This window comes from Sorex fumeus, unplaced genomic scaffold, assembly GCF_029834395.1.
Source record: "Sorex fumeus unplaced genomic scaffold, SorFum_2.1 ptg000013l, whole genome shotgun sequence".
Taxonomy (NCBI): domain Eukaryota; kingdom Metazoa; phylum Chordata; class Mammalia; order Eulipotyphla; family Soricidae; genus Sorex; species Sorex fumeus.
Genome location: NW_026606070.1, coordinates 12,023,488 through 12,034,225, shown reverse-complemented (window position 1 = coordinate 12,034,225; position 10,738 = coordinate 12,023,488). Strand labels below are relative to the sequence as shown.

The 10,738-nt window shown below is 39.6% G+C and overlaps 1 protein-coding gene across 3 annotated transcripts in view; it reads left to right on the top strand.

Annotated features, from left to right (window-relative positions):
• Window positions 1-6,533: 6,533 nt before the first annotated feature.
• SHROOM3 (shroom family member 3) overlaps window positions 6,534-10,738 on the top strand; it is a 341,326-nt gene continuing 337,121 nt past the window's right edge. The window contains exons 1-2 of one of the 3 annotated variants that reach the window (XM_056111150.1): window positions 6,534-6,828; window positions 7,190-7,595. In XM_056111150.1, coding sequence (XP_055967125.1) covers window positions 7,428-7,595 — 168 coding nt within the window. In that variant the 5' untranslated portion in view covers window positions 6,534-6,828; window positions 7,190-7,427. Of the gene's footprint in view, window positions 6,829-7,080; window positions 7,596-10,738 lie in introns of those variants that run through there. The other 2 variants (XM_056111152.1, XM_056111149.1) reach the window with 2 other exon arrangements.

The window sequence follows — 10,738 nt, the reverse complement described above, 5'->3', positions numbered from 1 at the left end:
TTATAACTTAGACCATAGGGATCTCTTTCCCAAGATGTTCAAAACTAAATGCAATGCTTAACCAGAGTTATATTTTTTAGTATGGTTTTTAAAAAATGTTTATCTTTTTTTCTTCTTGACTATGGCTTACAGTTTTATAGCTTGCACTCTTCTCTGATGGCCATATATTCTTTTTTAAAATTTTTTTAATGAATCACCATGAGGTACAGTTACAGACTTACAAACTTTTGTGCTTACGTTTCAGTCATACATTGGTCGAGTGTCCATCCCTCCACCAGTGCCCATTCTCTGCCACCAAAATTCCCAGTATCCTTCCCACCCCTCAATCCCACCCCCTACTCCCACCCCCACCCCCTCCCTCTGTGGCAGGAGCATTCCCTTTTACTCTCTCTCTCTCTCTTTCTCTCTCTCTCTCTCTCTCTCTCTCTCTCTCTCTCTCTCTCTCTCTCTCCTTTAGGGTGGTGTTGATGGCCATATATTCTTATTGATAGTACAATGTGGAACATGCAGCAATAACTCAATAAGAAGTGTGGAGGAAATAAAGAACAAATCATTTCCAATTAGTTTTATAAGTAGACAGGATGCAGAAGTGCTGAATCAATGCTTCAGGCAATCATGATCATAGAATCCACGCTAAAGGGAGAGGCCCAATGTTGCCTTGCAAGGAGCAATTATGATTAGAAGCCACAAAAAAATCCCAACTGCATCAATTCAAAATAAATTTGGGGCTTGAAACTATTGTTTCATTCAAGACACAGGACAATTTTATTATTCCCAATAGATTTGATTGGAATATACTTGGGACAGTTTTGTGGCAACTCTTACCATCATTGGTGGAGCACAGAACTAGAGCATCCTGCTTCGAGGGAAGTACTAGCAGATGGACCTTGGTTATTTAAACTAATCTTTGTTTTTTAATTCATCTTTCAAGTGAGTGTTTTCCGAGGAGGCTTCTTAGAATTTAGAGATGATGGAAGTTCTGTGGGAACTGTTTTTTCCTAATCTTTTTTATTTTTGGACCACACCTGGCAGTGCTCAGAGCCACTTCCTGCCTCTAATTTCAGGGATTACTCCTGGTAGGGCTCAAAGGATCCATATAGGATGCCCAGGATTGAACCCAGGTCAGAAATATGCAAGGCAAGTGCCCTACATGCAGTACTATTGCTCTAGCCCGTTTCCTTCAATCTTAAGGAGACACATAAAGTGATATTTCTTTTTGTCTCTCAGTGTTTGCCTTGAGAGATTGTGTCTTCAGAAAAGTTTCTGCATTCAGAAATAACTGATATTTGGAATGATTTTGAAGGGTTCTTTATAGAAGATTAAGATTAAATAACTTTTCAAACGATGATTTAGCAATTTGCTGTCATTTCTTTAATGATTATCCAGCAAGCCAGAAGCCACTAGGTGTCACTGTGATTTTAGTTTTAAAGTAGTTCCAGTCTCAATCTTTGAAATATTCAATTCAGATACTGTAGCACTGTAGTATTGTAGTCCCATTGTTCATCGATTTGCTTGAGCGGGCACCAGTAACATCTCCATTGTGAAACTTGTTACTGTTTCTGGCATATCAAATACATTGCGGGGAGCTTTGCCCGGGCGGGATACTCTCAGTAGCTTGCTGGGATCTCTGAGAGGGGCGGAGAAATCAAACCTGGGTCGGTCTCATACCAGGTAAACGCCCTATCCGCTGTGCTACCACTCCAGCCCAATTCGGAATCATTTTTGAAAAACCAAATACATTTAAAAATTTTAAGATGCTATCAAAGATAAGAAGAAAAGTAAAAATCACTATGAAAATTAAAAGAAAGTGAGAATTTTGAGAAGAATATTTTTTTAATGGAAGTTAACAAGGAGAGTGATGACTTCTAAGTTAAAATAGGCAAATAACATTTCAAAGACTGGTATAAGAATATCAAACAAATGGGAGAATCAAATATGACTGAAACTGTTTTCTTCTGTGGACCCAAATTCCTAGACAAAGAGCAATCCGAACTCAGTTAATCCAAGTGCGAATGTTCCACATAGAAACAGGAAATAAAGTTGTGAATCATGCTGGATCTATTTGTTATAAAACATAAGAATTTGACTCAGATGGGACTGGAGAGGTGGTACCAGGGGTGTGTCACTTGTCTTGTGGGCAAACTGACCCCTACTTAGTCCCAGCACCACATATGGTCCCTATGCACTGTTATACATGACTTCATAGCAAAGAACTAGGAGTAACCCCTGAGTACCACCAGGTGTAACTGGCACGGCCTCTCTCTCTCTCTCTCTCTCTCTCGCTCTCTCGCTCGCTCGCTCTCTCTCTCGCTCACTCTAGCTCACTCTAGCGCTCTCTCTCTCTTGCTCGCTCTCTCTCGCTCACTCTAGCTCACTCTAGCTCTCTCTCGCTCGCTCGCTCTCACACACACACACACACACACACACTCCAATTTGGTTAAGAAAGTAGGAGTATAAACTGTGGTCAGTAGAACTGTGCTCTGAGGAAGCTGGTGGTGGAGGCTTTTGGGCACTCTGATGGTGGCCATAGTGTAGTGGCGCTGCAAGTATAACATAAAATTGATGCCATTGTAAAAATGAATAATAAAAGCTGAATAGAGAGTGTGGGAGTAATTCAAAATGAACAGCAGAAGGAAGAAAAAGAGCACTAGAAAGCAAGCAAGCAAGATGCAAAACAGCATCTATTGATGCATGTGTGAGTGCATGTAATTGAGCTTCCTTCAACTCTCTCCTGAGCAGGAAGAACAAGGCAGGGTCTTGCCGTGGACTGCTCACAACTCTTGTCTTCGCAAGCAGAGGAGAACCAGCTCCATCTGAGGAAAAACAGAACAGGGTCCTATGGGCTCACCAGACTGGTAGATGTGGTAAGGTTATATCCGGTTAAGGCAGTGGATCTCAAATGAAAGCCTGGGGACGTTAGGAAGGGTCCCTGAGGTTCTTTTAGGACTGCAAGGTCAAAGGCATTTTTTTTATAACACAAAGACATCATATACCTTTTTTATTTGTTCAATCACAAGTATATATCAGAATTTTCCAGGGGCTGCATGACATGTGATGTCAAACAAATGGAATGCAGAAGTGGAGAGCAGAAACTAATTGTCTTCTAGTCAATTGGTCAACTTGCTATTCAGGAGATCAGCAAATACATTTTAAAATGCTACTCATTGCTTTTTAAAAAGAACATAAGAACAAAATAGTGTTTTTCATAAAAATTTGTAATTTGACATGTAATTATTATTTTGATGATTGCATTTTTTAAAAAGTTTTTTCCCATTATAATATTTGATTGCAGCAAATATTGACAAATGTAATACGTAGAAACAATATTTCTCCAGCATCTCAAAGAGGTAAAGATATTCTTAAACCTGAGATTTTGAGAATTGCCCTGGCCAACTTAAATTGGACCTACATCTCAAATGGTATCCCCAGAACCCTGTTTCCAGCTTTCGAACTCATTTCCTAGGAATTGACTTCCTTCTCAGGCCTGAGAGAACCAATATAGCACTGGTAGCACTGTCATCCCATTGTTAATAGATTTGCTCGAGCGGGCACCAGTAACATCTCCATCCATCCCTGTCACATGCTAGTGTAGCCGAATGGCATCTGCTTGCTCCAGGAAAACAAAGTGAGACTTGTTGTTACTGTTGGCATATCGAATACGCCACGGGTAGCTTGCAAGGCTCTGCCATGTGGGCGGGATATTCTCGGTAGCTTGCCAGGCTTTCCGAGAGGGATAGAGGAATTGGACCCGGGTTGGCTGTGTGCAAGGCAACTGCCCTACCCTCTGTGCTATAGCTCCAGCCCTAAGAGGACCTGCAGCAATTCCAGATCTATTATGATTAACTGAGCAGGTCTATAGAGAGACCATCGATCATCCCAGTAAAATTTCTAGCTATGACATTAGCCACATGTAAGTCACACCCATTCGTTTGCCCTCCATGAGTCAGGGTCAAGTTAGCTGGTGTCTGGATCATTTAAGCCAGACACAGAACCAGGAGCACATAGCAGCACAGGTTTGAGGAAGAAGTGAGAGATGCCTAAAAAGACAAAGCAACAACAAAAGCTAAATACACACTCACATATCAAGACTATCTAGGTGGACCCTAATGCAATTAAACAGTGACCTTATAAGACTAAGGTAGAGGGACATTTGACACAGTGGAGGAAAGGAGGAGAAGGCAACTGTAACCTTGAAAGCAAGATCTGAAGTTCTGACCATAAAGCCAAAAATCATGTTAGCCATGAAGCTGAAATCATCAAAGGTAGGAGGCGCCTCCCCACTGTCTCCAGTGTGTCCTGCTGACCCTTGATTTCAGCTCATGTGACCAATTTCAAGCTTCTGACTTATGGCCCTGGAGAGAGTACATTTCTGTTGCTTTGAGACACAAACCTTTTGTTCGGGGCAACTTATTTGAGCAACCACGAGAATCTAGTATACCAGGTCTTCCAAAATGATCTCCATCCCCAAATGAGCAAGTTTGTTTTTCTTTTTTTTTTCTTTTTTGCAATGCCAGAAAATCTGAATCCTGTGCCACAGATTTAGAAAGACAATTACCCTGTTCTCAGAATTCTCTCCCTTCTACTGTCAGTATCTTGAGACAATAGTGTTGTTTTTCTCTCCCTGGGGAGGCGAGGGTCTAATTTCATCCTCTGATTAGAATTGAATTTTAGCGAATTAGAAATCAAATGTCCTGTGATGGTCATTTAGGAAGTTGTCTTTTTGTCATAAGTTACACAAACAACTAACTTCAGCTGAGATTTCGTTCTCCAGTCTGAGGATTTCATTTTTATCCCCATTTATGCTGCTTGAAGGTTAATTCCATTCAGATTATTTAAGCTTTTCCTGGCTTAAGCTCTTTTCGTGGCTATGTTCTTAGCTCTAAAAATTACTTTTAAGTCTGACCAGTGGAAGATATGGGACAAGAGGTAGGTGAAGTGGGAATTATTTTAACCTACATCAAATAAAGCTTTAAGTATGTTTTCAAATTATACATACATTTAGGGGAGGGATTTGGGCTACACCCAGTGGTACTCAGGGACTATTCCTGGCTCTGTGCTCAGGAGTGACTCTATATTGTGCCAGGGATTCAAACAAGAGTCTATGTCAAAGGAGTGGCATGCAATGTTAACCTCCTGTACCATCTCCCTGGCCCGTATATATACATTTTCATTAGCTATTTAACTTGATATTTCATTCGATATTCATTAGGTATCTACTATGAGAAATAGAAGTGTTATAGGATTACAAAACAGTTCTGATTTTCAGTGATTGCCATTTTATTTCCTTTGTTTTTTGTTTTCAGATTCATTACTTTTGATATTAAATATTGATAAGCTGGTGAGGTGCTTGCTTTACCTATGCTGAGCCAATTCAATCCTTTGCACAGTCTATGGTATCCTGAGCCCTTCCCGGAGTGAGCCCTGAGGGCAGAGAGGAGAATCCAGAGCACTGCTGGGTGTGACTGCAAACCAAAATAAATAAAATAAATATAGATTCTGTAAAATATTAATCACAGAATTAAGGAGGGGCAGAAGTACTATGTTAATACATAACATGGTATTTTTGTCTTGGAACGCCTCTGACAAAGTTACTACTAAAAAAAAATCAAATCAATGTATGTCAAGTGATGTATACTAGGTACCAATAAATCTTACTTGCATTTGTATGCTTGCAATACAAACTTCATTAATTATTAATTATAACACAAATACCTAAATTAAATAACATCAAAAGCCACAAAATTGTTAAGCTTATATTTCAACATAAGTTATATTATCACATAACATTTAAACATAATTGTTTTAGCAAAGAATATTCCTTGGAAAGAGCTCTAAATGATTCCAACAGCTTAATAATTGAGGTTTGGGTATAAAAGCTATGCTGTTCACATTTTTTAAAAAAGCAGTAAGGTTAAATGTTTATATACCATGATTGCAATATTCCATTGATCGCCTGTAATTAGAATAACATTCAGCATTCCTCACCAGACATTCAGTATTTCTCATTTAAAGAATGGATAATCAATAACCTTGGAATAAATGACAATTAAAATGCAGATGAAAGCCTGTCTCCTGTTTGTATAGAGTCAAACAAGCAGAAATTTGATTGACAAGTCCTATTTCAAGATAAGATGCGGGTTATATACTTAGTATTTCTTTCTAATGAAAAAAAATTCACCAGCAGTTTGATACTCAAAGATATACCTCAACTACTTAGACTACGCTGCTTTTTAAACTTGGCTGCAAAGCAGAATTCCCAGAGACTGAAAACTACCAATGCCTATTTCTTACCCCCAGGGATTCTGCTTTAATTGGTACAAGGTGGGGCATTCTATCAACTATTTTCTTACTCCGTGGTAATTAGCCATCTGTATGGCATTTTAAACTCTCCACCATTTATCAACTGTAGGACTGTTTTGATTGGTCGGGTCTTCGTGCGGAACTGGATTCTGCAGAGCAGCGCTTACTGTGCAGGAAAGTTGTGGTGTCTCTATTTGCCTTAATCCATTCTCCTCTCACTTCCTTACGAGACAAGCGGCTGCTTTGGCAGCAACGGTGAAGGATCATTGAAAACACCAAAGAAAGGACGGAGCAGCCTTCTGGATATTCTCGCCACTGAGGATTCATTTAACTGTGCTTTTTGTTTTTCATTTTCCTCTACATTTGCAAAAGCTCTCTCTCTCTCTCTCTCTCTCTCTCTCTCTCTTTGTGTGTGTGTGTGTGTGTGTGTATGTGCGCGCAAGTCACACTGAACTTATTGCTGTAAAACAAGCTAAAAGGCTATCTCTTTGGGACAAGTTAGAAAATTCTGAAGCCAGCAGGAGCATAGTAAGTGCTTTCTTTCTTACAAAGCTACTTCTGGGGAGCTGGGAGGCTATTGTAATGGTAAATCTCCCTGAGCTAGGAAGAAAGGGTTGATAATCAAAAAAAAAAATCTGAGGTTTTCTTTTGGGTTTTGCATTTTTCTTAGATATTTTTAAGACTTAACATTTTCCTCTGTAAAGTATACCGAAAAAGTTTTGGTGTGTGTGTGTGTGTGTGTGTGTGTGTGTGTGTGTGTGTTGTGTGTGTGTCTGTGTGTGTGTGTGTCTGTGTGTCTGTGTGTCTGTGTGAGATAAAAGCAATCTGTAAGAGGGACATGAGGTTGAAAGAAGCTTTTTCCGACCTTATGGAGACATGTACCATTAAGGAGCTTCTGTGAGAATTCGGAATTTCAGGAGGAGAACTGATTTTCAGAACTGCCTAAGTGAACAATCCTTTTGGTTCAGCATCTTGGAATTAAGCTGAGAAAAACAGCTTCACGGCTGAAGGAAATCCTTTCTCAACATCTCCCTTTTGGACGGTACGGTCATGAAGGATGGTGTGGCTGGTTTTCCTGAACAGGCTTCAAGCATTTACAATTTAACTCGAAGGATCATGTGTTTGGCATGATGAGGACCACAGAGAACTTGGATGAGACTAGTGCCACACTAAACCCTAACAGGACCCCCCCAGGAAGATACATTTATTTGGAAGCATTCCTGCAGGGAGGAGCCCCCTGGGGTTTTACTTTGAAAGGTGGTCTGGAGCATGGAGAACCATTAATCATCTCGAAGGTATGTTTCTCTTTCCATTCTTGCTTTATTGCAGTTACTTTTTCAACTTTGCGGCTTTTGTCACTTCTGTTTTAAAAAGGGCAGAAATGAGACTGAGGTTTCCCCAAATATTGTTTTCTTTCCTGTTTCTTACCTTGAAAAGGAAGAAAAATGTGTCTGGTTCATTTATTCTGTGAAATCCATGGGAAAATGCGCCTGTGTGATGGATAATCTCTTTTTGTGAATGAAATAGTATAAAAACAGCGTCCACGGGTTCATTTCAGTTTTAAATCAGATTAAAGATTAGAAACATAGCTGAGATGGCAGCATGTATAAATATATAGTCTGTTATTTAGCAAATGGTTAGGAAATAACTCTTCTTTTCCCCTTTCCAACTGGAAATATTTAGCATTCCGAACTATTTTAGAATCTGTAGTTTGGAAAATTGAGTGCATAAATATTATTTATTACTGTTTTTGCACACTCAAGAGAAGTCAGGAATTTTTCAGTGTGGTAGAGGGCAAAATACTATTTCTGCCTATGTATTTAAGTCAGCCTAAAATCTTATTCATCCTATAACCCATCTCTATTCTTTTTTTCTATGGGTAGGTATTTCCACTGAGTAAATTTTTTAAGCATTAGATTGGCTGTATCTGCATTTATTTTAAATCACATAGAGTCAGAGATATTATAGACATTCCTTTAAAAATCTCACAATCATAACACAAGTTTGCAGCTGAACATGATTACTTTTCACACATATGCATTCCTCAAAAAACATTTATAATTATGGAGAGACTGTTTTAGTTTGAGAGTGAAAGTGATAAATATGCATTTCTCCTTTTCTTTGTATAAGTTTGGTTTTCATATCCTTCCAATGTGTGTTTTAAGAGAGATTGAAATAATTCTCACAGGAACTGGTTGCCAGAAATCAGCTCAGAGCATAAAGGATGGGATTGGGTGCTATGTGTGTTTATATTTCCTAAGAAAACAAAAGCTATGTGTGCCTTAGAAATTCTGCCAGTTATAAGTGGAAACTTGATTTATATTGGGTGCATTACATGGGCGCTCATTTTTCTAATATTGCTTGTAGTCTGGAGAGAGGTTATCCAGGCAAGGAGCAACAGTTCAATAACATCATCAAGGATGGCATTTCTCTCTCCAGTCTGTTATTCTTATGACATTGGCTTTTGCCTTCAGGACTGTGGTGGATTCCATATTTCTGGCAGCTTTATTCTGGATATAGCTTAGGCTTTTTTTTTTTTTGGATTGACTGTGGTTTTGATTTTTGGACCACACCTGGAGGTGCTTAGGGGGTAGTCCTGGCTCTGCACTCAGGGATCACTCCTGGTGGAGCTCAGGAGACCATATGGAGTATGAGGGATCAAACCTAGGTTGTCTACCTGTAAGGCAAGAAGAGCCCTACCCTCTGTGCACAGGCTCTGGCCCTAATTTTGATGTTTTTGTTTAGAATAAGGTACCCTCCCTCCCAGACTTTTGCTTACAACTTATTCACAAGAATTCTGTCATATATCTATCCCTAGATCAGTTACTGGCCAAACAGAATGATATTAGGGAATAGGACTATGATGATTAGTTCTGACCAGTCAAGACTTCTCTCCTGAGTTTGACAATGGGGACCTACTTTTCTTGATGTCAAGAAATCTCTACCCACTACTTGAACAAATTGGAGAAATACAGCAGAAAATGGTGCTGGGTAGACAAGTGGCAATGTATAGTCAAAATATATGTTATCTCTAGTTGTATATTCAATTTGCCTGGTTGCTAATGATAAGATATTCTGTCTCCATATATTAGAATACAGTTTGCTATCATACAGACTTAATCGTCCCACTAATAAGCATTCCACTGAGATTCAATTTTATCTATAATTGACTATAATATTATACATAGTCATTGCATATTATATATAATATTATCTATATTATTATCACCCAAATCCAAATATGAGGGGAATAAATAAGAACCAGGCATTTAAGAGCATTTAGCAAGGGCCAGACACACAGGAGGAGCTCCCAAAAATTAGAAGCTAGGATTATGGCTATAGTTTTTCATTATTTTATTTTATTTTTTTGCTTTTTTGGGTCACACCTGGCGATGCACAGGGGTTACTCCTGGTGGTGCTCAGGGGGCCATATGGGATGTGGGAATTGAACCCAGGTCGGCCATGTGCAAGGCAAACACCCTACCCGCTGTGCTATTGCTCCAGCCCCTATAGTTTTTCATTACTCTGGAAGACATTTGCACTAAGACATAGATTAGACTACTGCACACAAAGATTCCAAAAAAACAATAGCTTACGTAATGGAGTTTATAGTTCCCTCAAATAACAATCAGGCTGAAAAATGGCCACGTGGTACAAGGGCCCAAGTCTCTTCATTCATCTATATCTGGACTGATGTCCTGTGTGCATGATCCAAGATAATTTGTCACAAAATTTGCTTCCCAGTCAGCAAGGAAAAGAAAAAGGAGAACAAGAAAGCAATTGCCTTCCTTTAAACTGTATAATCCAATACCATCTCTTTGATGGCCACCAGACACACATGTGACTATTTCCATTTCAATTAAAAGTAACTAAAATGGGGGCTGGAGAGATAGCACAGCAGGTAGGGTGTTTGCCTTGCACGTGGCCAACCCGGGTCCAATTCCCAGCATCCCATATGGTCCCCTGAGCACCACCAGGAGTAACTCCTGAGTGCAGAGCCAGGAGTAACCCCTGTGCATCGCCAGGTGTGACCCAAAAAGAATAAAAAAAGTAACTAAAATGAATTAAAATTGAAAAAAAAAACTGTCCTTCATTTGCATCAGTCACACTGCTTCGAAGCTTTCAAATATTTCTCTTCATCTTGTCTGTGTGGAAAACTCGTATTCATCCAAACTCCATTTCTTCCTTTCTAAAATTTTTTTTATTTCGCTAAACCAGATAAGGCTATTTTTCTCCTATACCCCCAGAACATGGGCTGGAGCGATAGCACAGCGGTAGGGCGTTTGCCTTACAAGCGGCCAACATGGCCGACCCGAGTTCGATTCCTCCGCCCCTCTCGGAGAGCCCGGCAAGCTACCGAGAGTATTCGATATGCCAGACACAGTAACAACAAAGTCTCCAATGGAGACGTTACTGGGCCCGCTCGAGCAAATCGACG